Source organism: Chlorocebus sabaeus, chromosome 18, assembly GCF_047675955.1.
Source record: "Chlorocebus sabaeus isolate Y175 chromosome 18, mChlSab1.0.hap1, whole genome shotgun sequence".
NCBI classification, from domain to species: Eukaryota; Metazoa; Chordata; class Mammalia; order Primates; family Cercopithecidae; genus Chlorocebus; species Chlorocebus sabaeus.
The window spans coordinates 10,944,568-10,957,984 of NC_132921.1; the positions used below are offsets into that span (position 1 = coordinate 10,944,568).

Consider the following 13,417-nt stretch of genomic DNA (forward strand, 5'->3'; position numbering starts at 1 on the left):
TGATTTAATTTAAAACAAAACTGTTTCAATATCTAACTTTGAAGTTTACGTTTCTCAGGTAGAAATGGAGGACAAAAGCAATTAATTTTTATATAAACACACTTTTATTGTTTTCTATGAAGGTTGCACTTTACAAAGGCAAAGCTCTAAACAGTGAACACAGCAAAAGAAGCTTTGTAAGTGTAAATATACGTTTGCACACATCGGTAGGCAGAAATGGTGTTCAAGATGACATTTCAAACGCCGTGAATGCCAGTTACCCAAAAAGCATTCAATGCACTTTCCTTGGGCCGTGTGTTATAATTGGGTTACATACTCAGTTTTTATTGTGTGAAATCCTGGCAGGCTTGGATGGGGTGGGGGGGAATCCTATGGACTCCAGGGCCAAGTGCGCAGGAAGGGGATACTCAGTCTACATTCTTCAGTCTCATTTTCACATGCAGGTGACTCTGTGAACGCAGACACACATCTTGTGTGGGACTTAACTCATTTATTAGTTATATATAGTGTGAAGCATCACACACAATCTCGATTTCAAGAAGAACAAAGGCCGAGAAAAATAAACAAGCATCGTGTCGTAAAGCAAAGGGCTTCAAAGGTCAAGCTAAGAAGATGACTCCCTTCCACCTCCAGCTCTGCACCTCCCTTGGCTGACAGCTGTGTGGTGACAGACTTGAGCATTGCGTTCCGGCTGCGAGGAACCACCAGACTCCTGGAGAACCACAGTTTTTTCTGTGGGTTCGTCCTTATAGCCCTGGAAAAGAATGAGGCGCTTTCTCCTACCCAAGAAAAGCCCTTGAAACCTGGCCGAGGATCTGACTCTGGCGCCTGCTCTCTTTCGCCTTGGCGGGGCTCACGGCAGCGCACGGTGGCTCCAGGCTGGAGGAAGGGGGGCGTTGCTGTCGCACTCGCTCTTGCAGCCTCCCAGTCTACTACAGAACTGCTGAAGTTCCAGAATGGGCCCCTGTTGTCCTTGGGGTACAGTCTGCACCTTTAATGCGAAACCCAGCAGAGGCAGCACCAAGAGTCAAGTCGGCCTTTCCCGTCCGTCCTCCTGTCCCCAACACCTGGCGCCGCCAACTCCTGGCAAAGCGACTCCTGGTGCTTGGTGATCTGCCCTCTTTCGGGGATTCTACTGTACCTTTCTTCTACTCTCTAACACTGCCCTTCTTTTGCTTTCTTTTTTACACAGAAATGAGCTAAGTTCTCCCCTCTTTTTCCCCTTCTCCAAGTTGGAGGATTCTTCCAGTCATCAGGGAACACAGGGAAGGTTCTAGCTCAAGAGAAGGTTCTTCTCTTTTGCCCCGGGATGCAGGAGCCTGGTAGAACTGGAACTTGGAGGACAGTGAGGCAGACACAACCAGAGTCCGGAGCACGGGCACTTTCTTTCCCAGACGAGTTTCCCCTCGCTGTTCCGGACCACCCCACCCGGGTCAGCCTCCCAGGTCACCCCACCTCGCGCGCTCCCTGGGGACCTCCTGCCCGTCCCTCCATCCTCCCCCTCGCGTCCCAAGTCTAGGCCGCTCCCGTCCAGGTGCCCGCCCCTCCTGTCCCGCTGCCTCCCGTTGAGTCCCTCCTACCGCCTCGTCTGGTCACTAGAATAGTTTTGAATCCTTGGGTTCTACACTGTTTCCCTCCCAAGCCAGGCAGCGTATCTCTCAAGAAGTAGGGAAAGGTCTCCATCAACTTTGCCGTTACGGAGCAGTGTCCGCCGGCGGGCGCGGGGCACACACCTGCCTGCACGCGGGTGCGGGTCCCCGGGTCGGGGAGCACTCGCGGGGCGCGGGAGCCGCCCTCCGCCACGGCGAAGGCGCCCTAAACTCGCTCGCTACAGCCGGCAGGGACGCGCGGCGCTGGGAGGGCATAAAATGGGAATTTCGAATTGAGCTTGGGAAGCGGGGACCAGAAAATGGTGATTCTAAACACACGCGAGCGTCGCCACACAGCAGTTCCACCCGAAAGGCGCACACTTTTGAGAACAGACCATCGTGGATAGCACCGCAAAGAAACCTCCTCCAAGGCACGTTCCTCGTTGGAACTGACAACCCCTTTCGTCTACTGACTTCCCCGCACGGTCGAAGACAGCCCGGTGCACTCGAGGATGGGGACTCAGGCGCTCCCGGAGCCCGCAGGTCCGTCTGCAGAACCCCCCCGGCAGGTGCGGGCCCCCACCTGGCCAAGCAACAGGGCCGGGTCCCTCTCTGCCCTGTACCCGCACGGGTCACCTCTCCCGGCCCCCCCCCCCCCCCCCCCCCCCCCCAGGCAGCCAGCCGGGCCGAACGAGCGCAGGGGAAGGAGCAAGCCGAGCGAACCACTCACCCCTAGCTTCCTGCTGCGGATTTTCACGTAGCCCTGCTTGACTATGTCGTTAAAGTTGGAGGCCATGGCCAGCGCGATCCGGCTCCTGCGCTCCGCGATCCGCTCTCCAGAGTCGAGAGCCGCCGTCCGCCGCCGGGTCTGCGCGGGTCTCGCATCCAGCCGGCCGCCGCCAGCAGCAGCGCCGCCGCCCGCTCCTCCCCGAGCTCCCGCCGGTGGGGACGCGGGGTCGCCTGCAGGGCCGCCGCGGACGGGGAACGGGGCCCGGCGCCGTGAGCCGCACCAGCCCTCCGCGTTCCGGCGCTCACCTTCGCCCCCCGCCGCGAGCCCCGCGCCGCGGCCCGCGCCGCCGCCAGCTGCGGGCGCCCCCACCGCGCCGCCGCCCCCGGCAGCACCCACGGGCTGGCGCCTCGCTCGGCGGCGCACAGCTGGCCGGAGCGCACCACCGCGGCTCCCCGGCGCGGGGGGAGGGGGCGGGCCGGGGGGGCGGGCTGATGCGCCGGCCCCGCTCCCTCCCCCTGGTCCGCGGGATGGCTGGGCTCGTAGACGCTCGCAAGAAGCGCTCCATCCCTCTCCGCGCGGGCGGGAGCGCCTCCGCCGCCGCGCGCCCCGGGCCCGCTCCCCACCCGGCTCCCCACCCGGCTCCCCGGTCCCTCAGCGCTCCCCGGGCGCGAGATTCCTAAGGACACAGCGCCTCATTCCCGGGCTCTAAATCTCCACTCGCAAGCTGGGCACCGGGGAAAGGGCGGTGGGGACACTTCCAACGTGGAAGGCCAGCGGGAGCGAGACACTTGTTTATTTCATCGGCCTTGTTTACAGTACATTTTTATTCCCAAACACACGCGGTCGTTCCAGGTCTTTGCCCCGTTAGGAAGTGTAAATCAATCGACGCCAAACCCTTCCTGGTGCACACAAAGAGACCAATCGTGCGCATGTGTCTAATCCTCCCGCAGCCTAGAAACAGGCAAGCGGGCGAGGCAGCCGGGCGCCGACGTCCTCTGCTGAAGGAGTGGAGAAGACCGACCCGAATGGTTGATTTATGCATGCGTTTTCGTTAACTAGGACTAAAAGTGGCTCCTGGCTCTTCTGGGAAAATGGAGAATGTGGTTGTTATCAATGGATGCCAATGACTTCTTGAAATGCTCAACTTGTACAAACAAAAAATGAAGAACTTTCTCCCCTTAATGTAGAAACACATGGTATTTTAAAAGTAGGTTTTCCATTATTGTAAAGACATTTTAATTTTTAAGATTATATTTTTGTGAAAGATTCGAGGAAAAAGAGGGATAATGAATTTCGACTGGAGGCAATATATGGATTTTTACTATAGGCTAGAACATTTAGTACTTACTTGCTAAGGATGTTTCTAATTAGTAAAATGTATAAAGGTTGACAATTTTTAAGGTGACTCCTGCAAAAGTTATATTTAATCAAAAGATGGTGTTTGTTTATTACAGTGAGCAGTATTTTTCCAGATTCTCATTTAAAATTTCCCACCCCTATTTGAAACACAATAATACTAAGAAAGAAAGGAAACTGAACTTGAATGGGGTTGAGGGGGGAATGTAAAAAACTTGAAGAACAAGGTAGCATGTCCCTCACTCCAACCAGACAGCATCCAGGGGAGAGTTTTGGCTCATACTTAGCAGAAGTCTCCATCTAGAGCCCATGTAAACCAATGGAAATTCTTATTTGCTTTAACAGCACGCTATTCCTATTCATTTATTAATGTGGGCTAGCTGGTTTTTTTGTTTTGTTTTGTTTTGTTTTGTTTTTAATAAAAAAAACTTCCCACCGTGCAAAGTACCAGATGCTGGGACAGATCAGATACTAAGAATAACATGGTAAAATCCTTTCCGCTGTCACTCTGGAATGGGCCCAAACTCTCACCTTCCCAGATAATTTGCATAAACTCCCTGGAATGGGCTCAAGCTCTGACCTTCTCAGAAAATTTGCATAAACTCTCTGATAACTCCTTGTAATTCTTTCCTCGGAATACCTGGCACAGCTTGTCTATTCCACCCACTTTTTACTATTTCATACACTGCATGGCCATTTTTTTTTTTTTTAAATATAAAGACTGCTTTAGGTTTGTAAATGCTTTAAATAAGTTATTTTATTCAGCCCTCTTTGCAACCACATATGTTAAATGAAGAATAACTTGCCAGTTACTAGATGAAATCGACGCTCAGAGACATTCAGTTGCAGAGCCACAGGTTTCAAGATTGGTTTGAGGTCTACAATGATTTCCATGACCACAGATTCCTTCTCCTATTTATATAATCATCTGTTTTCACAAGTCAGTTATCAGTTCTTTGAAGTCAGGGATTAGTTTTGTCTCAGCAACAATCTTAGTGCTGACATAAATAACAGGTGTGATCACTAATCATGGCTTTTAATGATTATGTATGTGATTACTGTGCTGACACTCATGTTTATCAACGTCTTTGTAACACCCTAGCATGATTTCAGTATTCTCATTTATCTTTTATTTTTAAATTGGTGTTACAGCAATTTTTATGTATGCGTGTCCCTCTCTTTATGATCTTTATTTGCCTCTTGAAAGCCCTAGATTATCTGTCATGTAAATTTTCCCAATTCGGGATCTGGTTGCATAGCCTCAATTAAATATGTTCACCCAAGTCCCACATTTCCTACTAATGTGACTTAGAAACTTACTTGCATTCTACTTTTTTTACAAAATAATAAAAGATGCTGTGTATATTCTACTGAATCGTAGCAAAGGAACAAAACATCTAGCTGTCCCATTGATTGGAAGGTTAAAGTGTTGTCAACACTCATCTGTACATTATAAAATAATAAAATATAAATTCTATGAAATTGTAGAATTATCAAATTCTCCACCAACCTTTCAACTAGTGGTTTTTGTGTCACTGATGATCATTGCTTAGATACATTACTTCATTAGGGATTGCAAAGTTGTGATTTTCTAATTTAACTTTATTCTTGAGTTTATGAGTATATACCCTCTTCTAAAAAAGAAACAAATAAACAAAAATACTTTCCCTCACAAATTAGAGAATTCCCCTGAAATAGACACCCTATAAGAAAGGCAAGCTTGATTCTTAAACATTATCATCCATGTTTTAGAAATCTTGAATGGGTTCTAGCAAACTCGAAATGAATCCCTGCCGCCTTTGGAATATCATTTCCAAAAATGTAGTTTTGTATATTTGATGTATTTCAGTGCATCACAGTCATTATTCTTTTTGGTGTTTGAACTATCCCATCTTAGATGAGAAGGAGCTGCTTCCATAGACATTTTTGCATTTTGAACAGGTAGCCATGAACTTTACTGGCCTGACTGTGATCAATAGCAAGGTATCCCATGCTTATCTAATACATTTCCAACTGCAGACCTGGAATTCATTATTTCTTTTGGAACCTTAATTTGTTTTAATGAGAAATGAAATTCATTTCCCATAATTTGGTTGCTAGTGGTGTTTTTTGCTACTAGTTTTATGCTTTTCAGTTATAAAGCAAGGAAACTTTTTTTAATTTCAGAAATATATATTAAAAGAAAAAAACTCACTTTCAAAGTATATTTTCAATTCAAATTAATGTTGACATGTTCCATATTTTAGGATTGTTTTTCCTTTGAGATACTCACTATGTGAAATATTTACAAGTTTCCAAAGTCAGATATATCAAATAAGGCACATTGAGAGATATAGCTCTCATTTCTTTCCCTTCCTCTCTTTGTAAGAAACAATTTTCATTAGATTTTGGTTTGCCTTTTTATTTATTTTTATTTTATTTTATTTTTAAATACAAGGAAAGATATATATGGGTACCTATTTTTGTCTTACAAAAAAAAAAAAAAAAAAGGCGGCCAGGCGCGGTGGCTCACGCCTGTAATCCCAGCACTTTGGGAGGCCGAGGCCGGCAGATCACAGGGTCAGGAGATCGAGACCACGGTGAAACTCCGTGTCTACTAAAAATAACAAAAAATTAGCCGGGCGTGGTGGCAGCGCCTGTGGTCCCAGCTACTCAGGAGGCTGAGGCAGGAGAATGGCGGGAACCTGGGAGGCGGAGCTTGTAGTGAGCTGAGATTGCGTCACTGCCCTCCAGTCTGGGTGACAGAGCAAGACTCCATCTCAAAAAAACAAAACAAACAAACAAAAAAGGGTGCGATTCAACATTTTATTACTCCAGTAGGCAGCCTCTAAATTGGGCCGTAAGACTTGATAAATGGCCCCGTATAATTCTTCTTTCTCAGTGTGGGATGGACTTTCCCCTCCCCCCGCCCAGCTTCTAATGAATACAGCAGAAGTGATGGAGTGTTCTCCCTGAATTAAGTTATAAAAAGACTGTGGCTTCTTACATGCTGGGTCATCTCTATTGGAAAGCTTACCCTGGAGGAAGCCAGCTACCACAATATGAGCAATCCTATGGAGAGGCCCATGCAAATGAGCTTGGAGGGTGTCCATCTGAGGCTTTCCAAAAGCCATGCTAGTAAACTCAGAAACAGATCTGCCCATTCACTTTAGATGGCCACACCCTGGCAGTCACTGAGAGAGCCTGAGCCAAGACCAACCAGCTGGGCTGCTCCTAGTTGTTTTTCAACAAAGGAAACTTTAGTTATTTGTAAGTTAATAACTAAAATAGACTTTGGTATATGGAAGTAGGGTGTTGTCTTAATGGAAAAAAAAAAAAAACCTAAAATTTGAGAATGATTTTGGAACTTATGAGTGGCCTTGAGAAGAGTATTAGTAAAGACAGAAAGCATCTTCAACGTGCTGTTTGTAGCAGTTTGAACTTTGAGGGCACTGAGTAAGCTCACACAACAAAGTGAAGAAAATATGATTGAAAATTGAAAGGAGTATTCTGGTTATTTAGTGGCAGGAAACTTAGTAACAGTGTTCCTTGCAGCTATGTGGAAACTAGAAAATGCATGTAATAAACTCCCTGATCTAGATAAGAAAATCTCCATCCAAAGTATTTCAAGTGCAACTGTTTCTTCTTTCCATTTAGTACATTTTTATTTGTTTGTTTAGACGGAATCTCACTCTGTCATCCAGGCTGGAGAGTGCAGTAGCAAGGTCCTGGCTCACTGCAACCTCCGCCTCACAGGCTCAAGTGATTCTCCTGTCTCAGCCTCCTGAGTAGCTGGGACTACAGGTATGTGCCACCACACACTCGGCTAATTTTTGTATTTGTAGTAGAGACAGAGTTTCACCATGTTAGCTAGGCTGTTCTGGAACTCCTGGCCTCAGGTGATCTGTCCATGTCAGCCTCAGTGGCCTCCCAAAGTGCTGAGATTACAGGCATGAGTCACTGTTTCTGGCCCCACTTAGTACAAATTGAAAGGAGAGAGATACACTGAGGGAAGGACTGTTGAACAGAAGGGAGCCAAGAACAGGTTTTGAATATTCTCACCTTCTCCAGACCAGAATGCTCAAATTAATAAATGGAAGCTGAACAAAGATCTCATCCTGGGCACTGACTGCCATGAATATTTAGTGTAAAGATAATGTCAAGGATGTGACAATAAAATATATTGTTTAAGATTTCAGAAAATCAATGATTTCATGGCCACACTCTTGGCTTTATCTTTACCCCACATTGTTATGGCACTGCTCTTGATTTGATCTAATAAAGAGAGTCACAGGAAACCCACAACATTCTTGAAAGATTTATTATGCTGAAGCATTGCCAGACAAAGATAATCTACAACGAGGAGAAGCACGTGGATTCCCAATATTCTACTAACAAGAAGCAGGCTGACAGAATAGGTCAGGTGCAGAGACATGCTACATTAAATAAAAAATAAATAAATAAATAAATAAATAAATAAATAAATAATACTCAGAGGGAGGAACCAAGAGCCTAGAAGGGAGAGCAAAAACCTTGGAGGATTATACCCTCACCCTGAGAACTAGTCCGGAACTTCCAGCATTTCCCCATCTGGATTTCAGAATTATTATGGACCAGTAATTGTTTTCCTTTTGTTTTCTCCCTTTTTGAACAGGAATGTGCATAGTGGCTGTATTATGCTTTGTCCCACCATTGTTGGATATATGGTAGGCAGATAACTTGTCTCTTTTGTTTCAAAGGTTTGAAAAAAAGATCTACAGTTGAAAAACTGTGCCCAAGGCATTACACTTGAGAAGCCTCATTTCTGTTTCATATAACAAAATTTTGTACTTTGAGTTCAGACTGTAGTGAGAGAGAATCCGAAGGTCTTAAAAGGGGTTGGCATATTTTGCACATGAGGAACATGAAGCATTGAGGGTCAGGGAGCAGCCTGTGGGAGGCAGCTTTTAAGACAGGTCTACAACCTCCCGTCTCCTTACAATCGCCTCTTTGCATGTGGCTTGGACTACTGAATAAATTCTCAGTCTGGCAGAAGTGATAGGATGTCATTTTCAAGAATAAGTTATCAAAAGCACGCAAGTGTATTCCCTAGGTATGTCTTGCTCTCTCCTTTTTTCCTTTCGTTTGCAAAATGAGTATATTCCTTCCTTATGAATGTCATCTAAAAGTATTACTTAGTTCATGTTTCTAATTCAAAATACTGGAAATCTAAAAACACACTCTAGATCTTTTCTGGCACTCATTTTTAAGGAATTATGCTTTTTGAAAATGTATTTTAAGGATGTTTAGTTTACTGGGTAAGAGACTGAGTTAGGATACCCTTGGCATCCATTTTCCCTTGTACCATGAGGTAATGAAAGATACAGCTTCTGTGTATGCCTTTTGAGACTCCCTGAAATTTACCTCCTCAGGTGCCTCACCCACGAATATCTCGATCTTCTTCTCATAATGACAGATTCCTGTCCTGGTTCATTTTTATTCTAATGTCCAATAGTTTTCTCCTCAATGTGGGACTTCGTATTTCCAAGTGCTAATCCTCAAGCAACTCCCATACACTTGCACATCTACCTACAGTCTCCACACAACCACTTGAAGTTTGGGACATCTGAAGCCCAATCTTTTAAACTACTTTTTTTTTTTTTTTAATTAATTGTTCTCAGATTGGTCTACTTATTCCTTTAGTCTAAGTAGGAAATCTTCCTCTAGAAAGTGTATCACTGGAGATATATATATATATATATATATATATATATATATATATATATATAAAATTCTTAGGGCAGTAATAGATTGTTCTTCTCCTCTAGTTTCTCCTATACAACTACTTATCCCCTGAGATCCTTGTTGCTGTTGGTGATTAGCCATACCCACCCTGATTTTCCCTTCTGTGGCATATCTTGTCACTTAGTTAAATTCAGAAGTTCTATCAATGTTTTTCCTTTTCTATCCCAGTTGCTGTCTTTGTTTATTTGACAGGATTTAAGATATTCAAATTATTTTTCTACCCACACCAACACCATCTTACAGAGCACCCACTTCTATCTTTTTAAGATATTGTATTTACGATTGAAGATTTTTATATAAATATTTAACCCACTTACTTAAACTTATTTGAGGGAAAACCGACATGACTACATTTCTGTTAATGTTGAATATACACTTCTTGAATAGATCTTTATTTAATATGAATAGCCCATATATTGTCTACTAAAAATAAATACATATTTGCTTTTGTTTTTGTACCTTCTATTCAGCTGAATAGAATAGTCAATTTTTATTATAGAACCACATATTTTAGTCATTTATAATAATTACAATGTGGATTTCATATGCTTATAATGGTGGTTAACATCTGTCAATGCAAGTTCATTTCCCATCTCAATGTATGTATTATAATTGTTCTTTTCAAAATTTGTGATACCGAAGTTTTAGTTTATAAATTCCTCCCATACTTCCCACACTACCCCCATTTCCCATTGGACTTGCTTGCAATTATATGATTATTTTTCACTAAAATTTGAGTAAATGCATATACTTCAAATTTTGTATTTTCCTATTTAGATTATGACTCTGCTTCCTCTTTCCATAAATCATACTACTTGGTAACATATTGCAGTTTTTTAAAATATGCATCATGTTTACATATTTCTTTTAAATTTATTCTTTGGCACATTTTTCGCTGTCATAAATAATATTGTTTCCTTTATTAAACTTTATCGCTGATGATAATATTGGATTATTGGAAATGCTCTTATAGAAGTCTCATGGAAAGTTCTTACTATTTAGAATTCATTTTAAATTGATTTTCTTGCATTTTTTGTTAAAATAAAAATAATTTTATCTCCTGTTCAGTATTTTTACTATAATTTTTTTTATTTTTTTATTTGCAATGGATATAACTTCTGGAACAATGTGAAGTAACAGCTGCTAATGCAGTCATTCAATAACATTTTTGCTAAAGAATTTGAGGAGGGATTAAGGATTAAAATGTTAACTATTCAGATAAAATACTTCTTTTCAAGTCTTATTTTGTAAAGTACTTGTTAACCAAAATGTTTATTGAATTTTACCAAATGTGGGCCAACCGCGGTGGTTCACGCCTGTAATCCCAGCACTTTGGGAGGCCAAGGCAGGCAGATCACGAGGTCAGGAGATCGAGACCATCCTGGCTAACACGGTGAAACCCCGTCTCTGCTAAAAATACAAAAAATTAGCCAGGCGTGGTGGCGGGCGCCTGTAGTCCCAGCTACTCGGTAGGCTGAGGCAGGAGAATGGTGTGAACCCGGGAGGCGGAGCTTGCAGTGAGCCAAGATGGCGCCACTGCACTCCAGCCTGAGCGACAGAGCGAGACTCCGTCTCAAAAAAAAAAAAAAAAAAAAAGTACTAAATGTGTCTTTTGTATCTGTGAAAATCATAATATAATTTGTATCTTAAATTTGATAAGCTAAGTACATTAATGTATTTATTTGTGTTGGCCATCTTCAATTCCTAAAATACAATTTGGTTAATCAAGATTAATAAGTAATGTATTCAATTTGGTGGGATAAGTTACCTGTGATTAATGTAATTATAGTTGCCATGTAGTTAGTATTCTGTGTATTTTGTAAAAATGGAAATAGCAAATGGCATTCCTTTTTCTCTATTCAGAAATATTTTAAATAAAAAATGATCTGGTCTTTAGAAGTGGACAAAATTTTTGGCCCCATATATTTGACAAGTTAATTCTTTTATTGCTTTTAACTCATCTGAATTCAATGAGTCTTCCAAGTGTACAAAAATTTTTCTCTGCTAATTTTAGTGATTTATGTAATACAGAATCACAAATATCTTTAGGATTTTAAAATTAATTATTTCATGTTATATACAGAATTTTAAATATCTCTTTGATGTTTACAGTGGTAGTCTCATTTCTAAAATTTTGTATTCCCTTTCTTCTGTCTTTCTTTTGATTTCTTTTGATTAGGTTTACTTTTTCTCGTTAATCAACTCATATTTTTATTATTTAATTGTATTTTTTCATTTATCTTTTACATATACACACCGCTGTCCAAAATGTTTTATAAAATGTATAACTAGTTTCCTGCTAGTTCTTTACTTAGATACAGCCCCACTTCCTAGAGTCAAACACATTTTAACACGGGGGTCCCCAACCCCTGGGCCATGGACATCAAACACACAACATCTCTCTCCTACTTCCTTCAAATATTATTTCTTTCACTCTCTTTATTTCCACTATTGTTTCACTGTCTATTATAGCCTTAATTGCGTTTACTCAAAATTTATATATTGAAGCCCTCATTCATGGTACCGTAAAATGTGACTGTATTTAAAAATGGAGTCAAGTTAAAAATGAGGTATTGGTGGGGAGAGGGGATCTAATTGAGTATGTCTGTTGTCCTCAGAAGAAGAGGAAGTTTGGAGATAGACAGGTAGAGGTAGAAGATGATGAGAAGATACGGGGGGAGAAGACGTCCGTCTACCAGCTGTGGAGAGAGAACTCAGAAGAACCTAACCCTACTGATTCTTTGCTCTCAAGACTTCTAGCGTTCAGCGTATAAGAAAATAAATTTCTGTTGTTTGAGCCACCTAGTCTTTGATACTTTTATATGGTGGCCCTAGCAAACTAATACGCTATGCTCCCTAAAATATTTTATGACTGCAGAGGCCTTCACATATTTCTTTAAATTTATTTCTTGATATTTAAATGTGATGTTTTACTGCCAATATAAGTAATGTTTTTGAAATATTTTTATTTTACTATATAGAAATACAGTTGATTTTATATATTAACCTTGCTATATTCACTTATTAGAGCTAGTAGTCGATTTGCAAATTATTTTGAGTTTTCTACATGTACAGTGATGTCATCTCCGAATAAAAATAGTTTTACTTCTTCCTGCTCTGGTTAGGGTCTATTTAAATTTTAATGGAATTGGTAAGATTGGATGTTCTCGCCTGTTCACTTACTTTGGGGAAATCTAATATTACATTAATTAAGATATTAACTTCATAAATAACTTTGTTATGCAGAAATTTCTATTGCTGGTTTTTGGGTAGATTTTATATGAATAGAGGTTGAATTTTAGCCAATGGCAAATGTTTTGAGGAGGAGACAGTGTTCCTTGCTTGTCTCCAGTTGGTTACTTAGGCCCCATTGTCATTCCAAAACTTCCACTTAGTTTCTCATTTCCATACCTATGGACCACCAATGGGAGTAACCTAAAAATTCTCAGTCTCCAGTTAGAGCAATGTAGCCAAATGTTCTTAGAATAGAAATGACTGCTTACACATGATGTCACCACTTTCTCTATGGCTTTAAACACTTACCCATCTGCTGTGTTTTCAAAGACCGGATGGATCTTTGACTCCTAAAAAACAATAAGACTATGAGGAAGTGGCATGCTACTTTTCAGAAATTTTTGACGTCACCTTTTAAACCATGCTACATGACTTCAGAATTCAACACATTTCTTTAGAGGGGAAATTGTTCGAGTCCCTTCACATGTCCAATTTTGTCAGTATCAGATAATTTTTCTTATTTATTTTATGTGTTTTTTAGAAATATGTTACTGTAGGCCAGGTGTGGTGTCTCATGCCTGTGGTCCAACAGTTTGGGAGGCCAAGGCAGGTGGATGGCCAGAGCACAGAAGTTCAAGACCAGCCTCGGCAACATGGTAAAACCCAGTCTCTGCAAAAAATACAAAATTAGCCAGGCATAGTGGCATGAGCCTGTAATCTCAGCTGCTCAGGAGGGTGAGGTGGG

At 41.9% G+C, this 13,417-nt stretch overlaps 1 protein-coding gene across 1 annotated transcript in view; it reads right to left on the bottom strand.

Moving 5' to 3' along the window:
• Window positions 1-2,742, bottom strand: part of DOK6 (docking protein 6) — a 435,054-nt gene extending 432,312 nt beyond the window's left edge. Inside the window, exon 1 of the mRNA XM_008013818.3 lies at window positions 2,320-2,742. Coding sequence (XP_008012009.1) covers window positions 2,320-2,385 — 66 coding nt within the window. The 5' untranslated portion in view covers window positions 2,386-2,742. The remainder of the gene's footprint in view (window positions 1-2,319) is intronic.
• Between the last annotated feature and the right edge of the window lie 10,675 nt (window positions 2,743-13,417).